We start from the raw sequence: 14,588 nt of genomic DNA, 5'->3' as shown, positions 1-14,588 counted from the left end.
TGGCCCTGGGTTCCTCCGAATGCAAGACAATGCTAGACCTCATGTGGCTGGAGTGTGTCAGCAGTTCCTGCAAGAGGAAGGCATTGATGCTATGGACTGGCCCGTCCGTTCCCCAGACCCGAATCCAATTGAGCACATCTGGGACATCATGTCTCGCTCCATCCACCAACGCCACGTTGCACCACAGACTGTCCAGGAGTTGGCGGATGCTTTAGTCCAGGTCTGGGAGGAGATCCCTCAGGAGACCATCCTCCAAATCCAGACCTCCATGGATTGATAAATTTGATTTCCATTGATAATCTGTGTGATTTTGTTGTCAGCACATTCAACTATGTAAAGAAAAAAGTATTTCATAAGAATATTTCATTCATTCAGATCTAGGATGTGTTATTTTAGTGTTCCCTTTATTTTTTTGAGCAGTTTATATTGATTGCAATAGTTCCCGAATGAGTGAGCATTCATGTGCAAGGGATTAGCATTTCAATTGTTATAATTTTCACTATGTAGTGACTTCTTAGTCGACCCCCACTTCCCCTTTTGTCTAACAAGCCGCCATGCCGGTTTAGCCCACTAGGGCACATTCTCCTATGTCTTCAGTTTCATGATAGTAAAGACACGACAGTGCTATCAAGACAACTGGGACTTGAAAAAAAAAAAGGTTGAATCATGACGTCAGCGATCTTCAGGTCGGAGTTTCCGACTTGGATGACCGTTCAAAAATGATTTTTCCAGTTGGAGTTAGTTTTTTCCTGAATCCCAGCTGTCTTGAACTCACTGAAGGTTGAGATTTTCCAGTTCTGAATTTCCAGTTGTTTTGAACGCTGCATTGCATACAGGGGAAGAAAAATAGTGATTGTTTTGCAACACTTGCAGTTCGCCACTGATTCCTTCCAAACCACTCATTGTTGAATCTGTGATTTCCAACTTGTGTTTATGTCCAATGGCTGATGAGCACCAATACGTTTCATCTATAATTTCTCTTCATATGAAAAAGATTTGCCAGTAGATTGTCGACATGATCTTTTTTGCTAGCTAAGATTTTGAAAGTATGATGTTGACATGATCAGTCCAATCAAAGCTACGGTAGATATAACGTGATTTGACGTCATTTTATCTGTGGCCAATGACCTTGAGCCTTCTTGGATGGGCACTTCTAATGTAAATCTATGGCAGCACCCAAGGTGGCTTGAACTTTCTAGCTTTCCATGTAGGTTTTGCGGTCATTTAGTTTCCCCATGAGTGATAGAACACTGAGCCAATCGTGGCGCAACTAGAGAAGATGACCAACCCCTACACTCTTGTGTTTTTCATCTGGCTGCCCCTCCGCCACAGAAAGCACTGAGCTGGACTGAAACACCGGCATTTTGGAGCTGCCTTTCTCAAGAAAGCAAAAAAAAGAGAACATGTTTTTATGCGTCTTTATTAACTCAATAACTTATTTTTTTACCGATTTGTGACATGTATTAATGCCAAAATAACATGCAAAACAGGCCCCAGCTGCCCTGAATGATGGGTCACCACTGAGAGAGAGGACAGAGAGAGACAGCAAGAGGATGAAAGAAAGAAATAGAAAGAGATGGCGGGGAAGAGAGATAAGGTAAACAGAAAATCAGAGGAGAAAGAAAGGAAGAACAGAAAAGACAAGAGAGAAAGGGAGAGAGAGATAGTTAAATAGAGAGTGAATGCGGGGCTGGGAGCGCCCGATAGATGTTTTGCTCAGCAGCCCACTCTAAACATCATGCCTAACTGGTAGGGTGGAGGCTGTTTGCTGGACTGAGGAAGGGATCAGTCAGAAGAGGGGAGGATAAGAGAGGAGATGGAGACTGGGAGAGAGCAAAGGAGAAGTGAAGAGGAGACAAGACAGCAGGAGAGGATTGAGGAGTAGAAAGGTGATTGAAGAGGGGATGAAGAGATGAGGGAAAAGGAGAGGGAGACCAGAGGGGATGAAGAGATGAGGGGAAAGGAGAGGGAGATAGAAGAGGGGATGAGCTGGCCATGGTGAGGGAGATGGCATGAATAACATCACACCCACGATGGAGGGATGTGGGGGAGGGAGAGGAGGGCAGGGAAGAGGGATTGGGGCTCCTGTAGCCTATGTGCATAGGGAAACAAACCACTGCATCCTCCTGTCTTGCTCTCTTTCTCCCTTTCCCTGTTCGTTTCCTCAGCAACACGTATAGCTATGCTATACACCCTGTACTTAACCACGCTACTTAACAATTACTCTCCCACAGTTTTATGATTGAACAAACCTGTCTATTTCCCTCTGTATCACTACAGTAGAACGAGGACACTGCTCTCTCTGTCTCTCTCTCCCTTTCTCTCTCTCTGTAATGCTCTGCTAACAGAGTTGTTGCGATAGTGGTGGTGGAAGGGGAGAGACAGAGCTGAAGAGGGAAGGGAGGCTAAGGAGGTAAGAGAAAGGAGGTTGAGTCACAGTCTAGAGACAATGCCTCCCAGGTCCTTCCAACCTTGACCCTCCTCATTCACGTAACCACATCTGTTACCCATGATAAACCCCGCCTCCCCCATCCATTCTGGCTAAATGTGTACACATGGACTTTTATTTTAGGTTAAATATTGTACCATCCCATGTCTCCTCTCACAGGCGAATTACCTTAACTGACAGCTCATCCAGTTAGTGGCGTGTAAATATTTGGGAAGTGGGTAGGGAATGTGTAATTAGAAAAACACCACCACCTAGTGGGGAGGTTGGGTCCTGAATGTGCTGATGGGCATTGGTAGACCTCATTTGAAACCATTTTTGTTAGCGTATAAACATTATTTAGGTCACACAGTCTGAGGCGATGTTTGTCGTCACATTTCCAGGTTACCATATGTGTGTGTTTATACTTGTACAGAGCAGTTTGTATTGCGTGCTTGTTATTTTTATATAACACAAAAACAATAGCACCACGTGTATAAAACACTGGTATTATTCGGAAGTATCTGAAACACCCAAAGTCTTTCTTATAATGCCCTTGGACTAGTCTGATTAAATGCCATGTGACGAGAACACGCACGCACACTGTGGCAAAATATGTGTGTTAAAATGTGAATTAAAACACAGAATAAAGACAGAGAGGCCACAGTCCTTTCTTGGCTACAAGACCACACAACAGCCCTTAGACTAGTCCTCCACTACATCCTACTGTGGAGAGCTGTAATCTGGGTCAAGGACACTCACAAGTTAACGACACGAATAAGTCACTTGGTTTACGGACAATTGATTTGAAACCCACCGAGAGATTGAGTGACACCTCTGCATGACCAAAATTCTGTAGCCATTAAAAGGACAGTTGAAACGGGCCATGAGAGACACACAGACGAGAATGGTAACAATGTGGCCGGCTGTCTGAATGCCTGTGTCCTCAGGCTGATCGTGTACGGCTCTAAGGGGAGACAGATACAGCTGTAAGGGGATGAGGTTTGTCCATTTGGCCTAATATTGACATCCAGTATTTCCTCTAACATTTGACCACAGCAGTCATCGCGTTAAGCAATAGATACGCAGAGCTGGTGGGACTAGGGCTAGGGGGTGATAGGGAGTTTGAGTATCGCTCAACACCCTATTCGCCTGTACACCATGGCACTTCATGTAGATCTGAAAGGATTGGATGGGTATAAGCAATATGGTGAATATACTACCAAGCCCACCAGAGGGCAAAGTGAAGATATTACCAATTTCTATATTGCTAACAAAAAAACTGTTCAAATCCAAACCTCTCAGATATAATAGAAATGCCACCGCCACCCAGATGCACGAAATGCACCAGAATTTAGCAGCCAAACATGTCCTAGGGGTTGGATTTGGGATAGGGCACAGACAGAAGTCCTTTTTCTCAGACCCTCTCGTCAGAATCTCTTCACTGAGAACACCAGGCCATGTCTGTTGAGGCGGTCAATGAGAGTTGTCCTGGCAAATGCAGCTCCTGGACTGTACACTCCTCCCCTGTCAATCACAACATAGTGTTTACTTCTAGGTCCTGTACATGCATATATTACCATATATATGTACTGTTACATTGTAATGATAGCTGCATATTTGATGTACCAATGTGAACAGTAATGATAGCTGCATATTTGATGTACCAATGTGAACAGTAATGATAGCTGCATATTTGATGTACCAGTGTGTAGGACTTTATTCCTTGTAGAACTATAAAATATTCACGAGAGAGAGAGAGAGTGAGAGGCACCTGACTCACTTTATAGGAAGGAATTGTGGTTCATTCAGCACAGTGATAGCTGCCTGCACCATAGCAACAGGTGTGGCTACATAGCCAGGCTCTGTGGACCAATGAATGTCAACATAGTTTATCAACAAAAACTATAGTAGACCAATGATAATCAAAACGGAGAAAATAATAAGCACTGTGTGGACATTGGACAGAGCATGAATAGACATGACCCTGACCTGCATTACAACTAAACCAAAAACAAGGCTACAATCAGAGATAATGTATTACCTGCTCCGTGTATCTGGGTACAGATCCTAGCGTTGGGTCTTCCCTGAGACGGGTCCAGCCCCTCAGCATAGCCCTCCCCGAAAAACGTCAGACTGAAAGATGTTCCCTCCATCTGGGATAGGAGAGAAGAGTCTTAGCGCTATATATATATATATACAGTGGGGCAAAAAAGTATTTAGTCAGCCACCAATTGTGCAAGTTCTCCCACTTAAAAAGATGAGAAAGGCCTGTAATTTTCATCATAGGTACACTTCAACTATGACAGACAACATGAGAAAAAAAATCCAGAAAATCACATTGTAGGATTTTTAATGAATTTATTTGCAAATTATGGTGGAAAATAAGTATTTGGTCAATAACAAAAGTTTATCTCAATACTTTGTTATATACCCTTTGTTGGCAATGACAAGAGGTCAAACGTTTTCTGTAAGTCTTCACAAGGTTTTCACACACTGTTGCTGGTATTTTGGCCCATTCCTCCATGCAGATCTCCTCTAGAGCAGTGATGTTTTGGGGCTGTTGCTGGGCAATACGGACTTTCAACTCCCTCCAAAGATTTTCTATGGGGTTGAGATCTGGAGACTGGCTAGGCCACTCCAGGACCTTGAAATGCTTCTTACGAAGCCACTCCTTCGTTGCCCGGGCGGTGTGTTTGGGATCATTGTCATGCTGAAAGACCCAGCCAATACTTATTTTCCACCATAATTTGCAAATAAATTCATAAAAAATCCTACAATGTGATTTTCTGGATTTTTTTTCTTCTCATTTTGTCTGTCATAGTTGAAGTGTACCTATGATGAAAATTACAGGCCTCTCTCATCTTTTTAAGTGGGAGAACTTGCACAATTGGTGGCTGACTAAATAATTTTTTGCCCCACTGTATATGTTATCAACATTCTACAATGCCTGCATCCAAAACTTGACTTAAGCATGAAACGTTTATGGAGGTTATTCTCACTAGACACATGGCTATGACCGGGCCATTCATGTACTGTTTCCATCGAGCCTGAGTCCACTACTGTACCTGCTTCCTGCTGGGTCCAGCCTTGGTGAACACGCCAAAGGAGAAGAACTCTGGAAACTGAGGAGCAGAAACATCAACCAATTCACCGGAAAATTGAGCTGATTACCTCCCATCTCCAACACAGGTCATTTCTCTTCTTGTTATCACTGTACAGTAACTGTATGTTATATTCACACAGATCTGACAGACCATTTGTTTGTGTCTTTTCTGCACTCCTTTAACTACCCTGAATTAAGCCAACCAACTGTGACTGACTATTTTTACAAGATTGGTAACCAAACTACTTGGTTAATATAATTTCCACAGACATCTAATGTGGAGAAATACATTGTAGGGGCCCGGGTAAAAAGTAGTGCACAATATAGGGAATATGGTCTTGGGCTCTGGTCAAAAGTAGTGAACTATAAGACAATAGCCATTTTGGACACACACCGTAATGAGGAGCTTCCTTCCCAGGCCGAACTTCCCTAGGAACCAGAAGAGCAGGCCACCACAGAACATCTTTATCAACGACCAGACGCCACCGACCCCTACATACGCAGAGTACTGGACCTGAAGAGGGAGGCGGGAGGGGGAAAGAAAGGGAGAGAGAAAGAAAGAAGGAGAGAAGTAGAAAGAGAAGGGAACTCGATAAATAACTTTCAACTCCTGCATGCTCCTGTAAGCTACTGCTGTCCCCTACTTCTAAATAGTACTCCCCCAGGCCATGGAAAGGCTAGAGAAAGGGCACATCACAGGCACTATAACCTCTAGTGCACTATATTGGCCAGGAGCAGTGTTGAGACACCCTACAGAGATAATGAGGAGAGAAAGATGATGAATCACTTGGAGCTGCTGTATGACTCATTATCATTTATCTCTCTCCACATGAAGCAAGACAGGGGTTCTTTATAATCTCTCTCCACATGAAGAAAGACAGGGGTTCTTTACAATCTCTCTCCACATGAAGACAGAGGTTCTTTACAATCTCTCTCCATATGAAGAAAGACAGGGGTTCTTTACAATATCTCTCCACATGAAGACAGGGGTTCTTTACAATCTCTCTCCATATGAAGACAGGGGTTCTTTACAATCTCTCTCCATATGAAGAAAGACAGGGGTTCTTTACAATCTCTCTCCACATGAAGACAGGGGTTCTTTACAATCTCTCTCCACATGAAGCAAGACAGGGGTTCTTTACAATCTCTCTCCACATGAAGACAGGGGTTCTTTACAATCTCTCTCCACATGAAGAAAGACAGGGGTTCTTTACAATCTCTCTCCACATGAAGAAAGACAGGGGTTCTTTACAATCTCTCTCCACATGAAGAAAGACAGGGGTTCTTTACAATCTCTCTCCACATGAAGAAAGACAGGGGTTCTTTACAATCTCTCTCCACATGAAGAAAGACAGGGGTTCTTTACAATCTCTCTCCACATGAAGAAAGACAGGGGTTCTTTACAATCTCTCTCCACATGAAAAAAGACAGGGGTTCTTTACAATCTCTCTCCACATGAAAAAAGACAGGGGTTCTTTACAATCTTTTTCCACATGAAGAAAGACAGGGGTTCTGTACAATCTCTCTCTCTCTACATGTTGAAAGACAGGGGTTCTTTACAATCTCTCTCTCTCCACGTGAAGAAAGACAGGGGTTCTTTAGTCTATTTCTCCCCACGTGAAGAAAGACAGGGGTTCTTTACAATCTCTCTCTCTCTCTACATGATGAAAGACAGGGGTTCTTTATAATCTCTCTCTCTCTACATGAAGAAAGACAGGGGTTCTTTACAATCTCTCTCTCTCTACATGATGAAAGACAGGGGTTCTTTACAGTCTATTTCTCTCTACATGATGAAAGACAGGGGTTCTTTACAATCTCTCTCTCTCTACATGATGAAAGACAGGGGTTCTTTATAATCTCTCTCTCTCTACATGATGAAAGACAGGGGTTCTTTATAATCTCTCTCTCTCTACATGATGAAAGACAGGGGTTCTTTACAATCTCTCTCTCTCTACATGATGAAAGACAGGGGTTCTTTACAATCTCTCTCTCTCTACATGATGAAAGACAGGGGTTCTTTATAATCTCTCTCTCTCTACATGATGAAAGACAGGGGTTCTTTACAGTCTATTTCTCCCCACGTGAAGAAAGACAGGGGTTCTTTACATTCCATTTCTCTCCACATTGGATGTTTGTGAGTAAATGAGGCTTCATTATATAGTTTCATAGGAAGCTAGTAAATGGAATACAAGTTTGACAGACAGAGTTGTTTGACCTAATTAGGAGTTGTGAAAGCAAGGAAGGGGAGAGACACGTAGATACGGAGGTAGACTATGGACATGACAGAATAATAACGTAATTTTGTGGACTTATCGTCATACGTACATACAAAACACATACGGGTGGTCCCAGGAATCGAACCTACTATTGAGGCGCTGCAAGTGCCATGCTCTACCAACTGAGTTGTATAGACTAGCCATAATGGATCAAATACTGGGCAAAGGAGGGGTAGCCTGGGTACCAGTCTGGTTCTGCTTTAGCCAACTGATTGTTTTCTTGCCATGCCAAACCTCTACACATCAGCAAGACCACAATGTAGCATCGTTGAGTGACTGAACGCAGGCAGCCAGTCAGGCAATAGAGGTGTGTGGTTGTGTTAGATCTTACTGGTAACTCCTGATGGCCCTCATACAGGAAGCGCTGGGATCTCCTGACTACTGATGGGTCTGAGCCCATGAAGGGTATGGCATACTGGTCAATCTCCTTACTGAAGAAGAGGCTACCCCTGAGGAATACACACACACATACACACACATACGTCAGTTTACTTCCAAATACACTCTCAAATTTTCAGCATCAGCATCCAACAGAATTCAGCGCAGACAGACACCATCAACTCATTTCATCTATATTGATAGACAAGTCCTCTAAATCCACTTCAGCATTGCCAAGCAACAACTGTGCCATACCAATCAAATGCAATGACTTTGAATGGAAATGGAGTGAACACAGACTGACTGTACTTTAGACATCTGCCAATACCTCTTCTTGACCGTGGCTCCTACAACTGGGAGAGGTTGGTGGCCAAATTTCTTCCTCAGCTTCCTCAGGGAGCCGCTGTCTGCAAAGCCGTAGATGGCGGACTGCCACGTGCCGTCGTGGGCACAGCCTCCCTACAGGGAAGGAATATCCCAAAGCTTAAGCCAAGTCACCATCACAACATACAAACTATTAAAGGAATGGTTCACTCCAAAATGAAGGTCTATCAGAATTCCCCATGACAACAAACAAATTGTTTGTTGACATTTTCAGACCTCAAAAGTGGTTTATTAGTCCGTGTCCCATGCCATTTGTTGTGTCTAACGAAATGATGAAATTAGATGGTGCCTATAGTTCCTATTCACTCAGGATTGAGGCATATAGTTGGATCTAAACAAAACAATGGTGTGGACCTTGGAATCATCACAACAGTAGATCACTTGTAATGACTACATTTCCCATAGTGCATGTAGGAAACCGGAAGTGATAGAGCTGTCTACCTCAGGACCAGTGTGTATAGTCAGGAAGCTCTCCACAGCTGTCAGTGTTCCTGTTAACAGATATGACACAGGGTTATTATACATCCTTTACTCAAGGACAGACTGGACGAGCACACCGATAGAAACCTCATTGGAAAAGGGTACTAACGCAGTGAGTTAATTGTGTACTGTAGCTGTATCGCCCTGTCTGGAATTCAGCTAAAAACACAAACATTTTCTTTGCCAAAATGGTGCTGTAATTCATCACTGATAACAGGAAAAACACCAGTAAAGCAGAAAGAGCCTGCAGATACAATGTCAAGGGCAAAAATAAGCATGAGAACTGTGTCTTCTTCACAGATGGCTGCCATCAGAAACCCAGAGACACAAACAAGTGCTGTTTCTCTATAATAAAACATATTTAAAAAAACATTCACACCCCCAATTAACAGTGTAGCTCTCTACCTTTAAACTGGTTCTTTGTGTACAGGATGCCCATGTCAGCTGGTATGGAGTCAAAGCCACAGCTGCCAATCACATACACTCCACTGTCCATCGCTCTGCTGTGGTACTCCAGTTGCATTCTCTCCAGGAACTACGGAACCACAACACAAGGCCACCGTAAAAACACCTAGCAGAGGCATGGGGTGCATCCCAAAAGGCATGCACTGCTTTCGACCAGACTATGTTGGCAATAGGGATGATATGAGCATAAAGCTCCTAAAATCCAAATGCATATCCTACCATCGTTGTCTCTGTAAAGACAGTAATAGACAGCAATAAAACTAGGTTGGAGGCCGAGGCTAGTGAAGGCACTGATTTGAGCCATAAAGATGGACATTTAATATGATGGTCTTGTGTAACGACAGAGCCTACTACCTGAGGTTCTCCACAGATGTCTACGCAGTGGGCTCCATTCTCTATGCAGGCCTTAACCACTGGCTCACCATAGAACCTGTACTAGGGAGACAAGAAAAAGGACTCCATAAGAGTTGGGTGTTAATGGAGGTATGGGTGTGTGTGTGTGTGTGTGAGAGAGAATGCGTGTCATCAACCCTTTATCAAAAGTATCATCTCCCTATCAAATTGCCATACCTTTGCAATTGACCACATGCTATTACGGTTCCATACGCACGGATAAAGCTGAGGCGACTGTACTGTACAGCAGTACCGTGGCCACAGCTACACAGGCAGCATATTCCTAACAAGCTTTCCAATTATCATTGGGGACAAGAGTAACTTGGGAGTCTGGACAAATGACAGCCCAAAAGGCCAGCCCTCATCCCAGGTATCAATAACAACAACACTCATTATTACTGTAGACTTACTGGCCCCACACAGTTGAGAACAACCAGTCCTTGTTGGCACATGATGGCCAATGAATCTGCTTGGGAAACATCAGCCACAATGATTTCAACTTCAGTCCTTAACTCCGGCTTACCTGGAAACAGAGAGCAAAGTCGTACTGAATGCACGCATAGGTTAAAACGCACACATTTACAGCAAATCAGAGCTTAATGCCATATTTAAATGAGGCATTTAGAAAGGGAAAGGTGAATACCTAGTCTGTTGTACAACGGCACGTACTCAACTGAAATGTGTCTTCCGCGTTTAACCCAACCCCTCTGAATCACTGATCATATTGTTTGCATTGGTGACCATTACTAAGCAAGTCGCAAGCCAGTGGGATCAATATCAACTAAGATTAAACAGCAGAGTCCCTGTGTACCCAGTTAAATATCAAGACAACTGTTTAACGGTCAAGTTCAGCAGTGTTGTTGTTCACCCGTAGAGAACAACGGACACTGAGTGCGCATACAACAAAACAAACCCCCAAAAAAGGTTCCTGAGGGGTTCTTTGTCAGAGGTGAGGGTGATATGTGTCACCATTTTTCAGGTCGGGTTCTTCACTGCTGTGATGGCTGTGAAGAACCATCCTGTTCTTTCCCTCTCCTCCATGTTTTGCTTTATGCTATGAAACGATAGATTGTTAAAAAGGTTCCTGTAATTTTACAGTACACTAGAGGCTACTGGTTGCAGTGAAAGTACAGTAGAGGCTACTGGTTGCAGTGAAAGTACAATAGAGGCTACTGGTTGCAGTGAAAGTACAGTAAGTACAGTTTTTCAGCAGTGGTGGCAAGGTTAGCAGGGGGGTGGGTGTGCATTGTTACTAGTGTTAGTGCAATGATATGCTAGCTGTTCCCATAGACTTCCAGTCATGGAGCCAATGACTATCCATTTAAAAGCGCATCTCGACAGAAATGTCTAAGATGACTTCATATTTTTTTGCCGCGGACGCAACAATTTGAATGAATATAGGGCAAACACTGCTGTGTATTTCACAGTAACTTAATGGCAGTTAGCTGACTGGAAGTTTGCGTTACCTAACTGGCAACTAGCTGTCAGAAGTTAGTGTAAAATTCACAGTAACTTACTGTACTTTCACTGAACTATACTGATTACAAGCTTAGCATTAGTTGACAACTACTAAGAATCCTTTGTGGTTAGCACACTTGGATCTCAGCCTCAACTGGCCTCAACCTCATTGTTGACAACCAACTGACCGTCCAGCCACACCATCTGGTCAGTGAGTGCGACAGAGATCAGTCACAGGAAGTTACTGAATTTTAAAATAACTACTTGCAGCAAGCGGACAGTAAATTATAGACGGGGAAAAAAATGACATTCCTGGTGGCCAACTGCCATTAAGTTACTGGTAAATGCACAGTAACCTCTTAACAGTGCAACTCTTGATTGTCATAAGCTCTTACAAAGATTGTAGAACTGGAGTGGACAAATGAGGTGCTCAACCTTTATCAACATAACAATTAAACCACTTAAACTGGTACAACACTTCCACTAATAGTTGGCACAAATACAACATATTTTAGATCATGCCCTCAGATATGCTAATGAGCCCCTGCCAGTACTGCCCCACCTACATTTCAGAGGGCAGTAATGATTTTACTTTATATTGAATAGAAAAATGTACCATTATACTAGATTTGTGCACATGTATCCTTAATGGTACTGACCAGTACTCACCGACAGGCGAGTACCTAACAGTGTATGCCATAAACACATCTGAAGTATCCTATAAGTATATCTGTAGACCTGTCATTGGTTTTACCTGGAGCCAGAAGGTTCTTCACGAGGGTTCTAAATGGAACTCAAAAGGGTTCCCCTACAAGGACAAATCAAAGGGTTCTATGTGGCACCCCAAAAGGTTCCCCCATAGGGATAGATGACAGATTCCTGCAACAAGAGGGTTCTATGTAGAACCCAATTGGGTTACCCTAAAGGGTCAAAACAAAACTAAACCCAGGGTTCCTTGTGAGATTAATATATATATATATATATATATATACAGAAACATCACCTTAATCCAGCTCTAACAATAAAGTATATTTTTGTATATTCCCTTACAAATTTTTTTTGAACCTGCAGTAAAAGTGCAGTAACTGCAGTCCACTGTTGTATTTTGGACACAGTAATTGCAGAATAACTGCCGTGTACAGCTGCTGTTATACTCCACTCTAACTGCAGTTACACTGCAAAATTACTGCTGTAAAAAAAAAGTATTTTGGAGGCAGTATTTGCGTGTACTGCAGTTATACAGCACTCTGACTGCAAATTATTTTACAAAAAATGCAAGTGTATAGGCCTTGTCGTTTAAAAGCAACTGAAACCGTTGCCGCTGTTAATCGTTATACAGTAGTAGCCTAAGTCAAACCATGCTTGACATAAAAACATTATTTTACTGGCAGCAGGCACTCGCTTATCTTTTCTGATTAGTGTCAAACACGTACGGAGGGTCTCGGCGGCTTGGTTCAGAACTCCCTCCAGCCGCTGTCTGCTACGCCCGGCCAAGGCCCATTTCAGAGACCCGCTGGGTCCTTCGAAGGCGCTCCGGGCTACCTCTTCCACCACAAACTGCCCGGTAAAACCGGAGGCTCCGAATATTATAATATGATAAGGTCTGGTAGAGGTTACAGTCGCCATTGCGCACTAAAACGTCCGTTTACTGTTGCCTAGTTTACGCAGAGTGACGCGCAAAAGGATTTGTTCTCGTAGTGTTTCGTATGAATCAACTGACTACAATGTTAACCAATGCATTCGGTATTACTGCAATGTTTGGAAAAAAAGAATATATATCGAGATTGAAATACTACAGCTGAGATATGTAAAACCACATGGGTAGGCATAATATGGATATCCGAAATAACGCGACCTTTGCCTTAAAACATAAACTACGCAACACTATTGCATGAGTCGACTGAGCTCTAGCCCAACGCTTGATAGTACGTAGTATAAATACACAATTCTAGAATAATGGTGGCTGGTTTGGTTTCATGGTGCACTGAGACATCTTGTGACCTGTTGGTGGTATTACATCTTGAGAGGAGCACCGTAGGCTACAACATTGCACAACTCATGCCAATGTGAACAATGAAATAACATCTCTTACCAAGTTTATTTTATATCATTTATGTATAAAGAAAACAAGTAAACAAAAATACTGCAACATATAAACATGGATTGCATGATGCAACACAATTGCAAACAACATAGGCTGCTACAGTGACAATTAGAGGCAACATTCATTGCCATTACTCAACCACAGCCATAAATTGGCACAGTACCAGTAATCAAAGGTGTCAGCTAGAGAGAACTTGCAGGGATTTGTAGTTTTGCATGATGTCTACTTTGACTATAATGAGCATTTTCGAAACTGAGAGTAAATAGAGCCGAATATATTGATAAAAGTCACCTTGTCCGAGAGAGATTTACACGGTTATCAAAACGTCACACCAGGGTACGCCTACATGAAGCACAGCCCTTATTTTAAGTTTCTCAAATTCCCTATTGGAAAAATGAATGTTAGAAAAACAATTGGAACCATTTCCCCCATTTGACCGCGAGGTTTTATGGGTGTTATGACATCTCCACTGTGGGGCTCTATGTTCCCACATTAGCTGAGACTGCATTCAGGTAAATGCTGCAAATGTCACTTCAATATGAAATGACCTTTCAAATGATTTCTATCACGCAAATCTGTAACGCTTCAGTGATACAGATTGAATAGCAGTCTTGGAGAGCATATGGGAGGAAATACTACTTTTACCAGACACCAATGTCAGACAATGGATAGAAGATCATGCCCATTAGAGTAAGTAGTATGTCATTAGGGACATTCCAATGCCAAACTGTGACTTTCTGTCTTGATTTCCTTCAAACACATTCACAGAACCAAGCACTAGGTTTAGAACAGGGTTCTCCAACTCTGGTCCTGGAAATCTACTGGGTGTGTAAAAAAAATAGTAAGTAGTTGCAAAGTTGCTAAAAAATGGCTAAAGTTATCCGTGATGAGATTCGAACATGCAACTGTTGGATTGCTAGATGTTTGAGTTACCTTCCCTGTGTTGCTAGACTTTTGAGTTGCCCACCCGCCCCTCTCCACTTTCGTTTTTGCCTTAAGTAAAACTTCCGTCTTAAGCAGCCATACTGAACGTAACATATTATACTAATTTGAGTGTCCCCGGATTTTTGTTTACTATGTTACGTCTAGTCTATGAGACCAGCCTGGACATACAGTAGA

The 14,588-nt window shown here is 42.7% G+C and overlaps 1 protein-coding gene across 1 annotated transcript; it reads right to left on the bottom strand.

Annotated features, from left to right (window-relative positions):
• Positions 1 to 1,404: 1,404 nt before the first annotated feature.
• Positions 1,405 to 13,292, bottom strand: LOC115107961 (saccharopine dehydrogenase-like oxidoreductase). Its single transcript, XM_029631785.2, has 12 exons — positions 12,799 to 13,292; positions 10,318 to 10,430; positions 9,869 to 9,949; positions 9,455 to 9,584; positions 9,011 to 9,060; positions 8,514 to 8,644; positions 8,139 to 8,256; positions 5,926 to 6,045; positions 5,494 to 5,550; positions 4,470 to 4,581; positions 4,209 to 4,290; positions 1,405 to 3,952 (listed from the first exon to the last, which is right to left on the bottom strand). Exons 1-12 carry the CDS (start codon positions 12,989 to 12,991, stop codon positions 3,856 to 3,858), a joined length of 1,284 nt encoding a protein of 427 aa, XP_029487645.1. The 5' UTR covers positions 12,992 to 13,292; the 3' UTR covers positions 1,405 to 3,855.
• Between the last annotated feature and the right edge of the window lie 1,296 nt (positions 13,293 to 14,588).

This window comes from Oncorhynchus nerka, linkage group LG24 (assembly GCF_034236695.1).
Source record: "Oncorhynchus nerka isolate Pitt River linkage group LG24, Oner_Uvic_2.0, whole genome shotgun sequence".
Taxonomy (NCBI): Eukaryota; Metazoa; Chordata; class Actinopteri; order Salmoniformes; family Salmonidae; genus Oncorhynchus; species Oncorhynchus nerka.
Note: the sequence above shows the minus strand (reverse complement) of the source record. Positions and strands in the feature narration are given on the sequence as shown.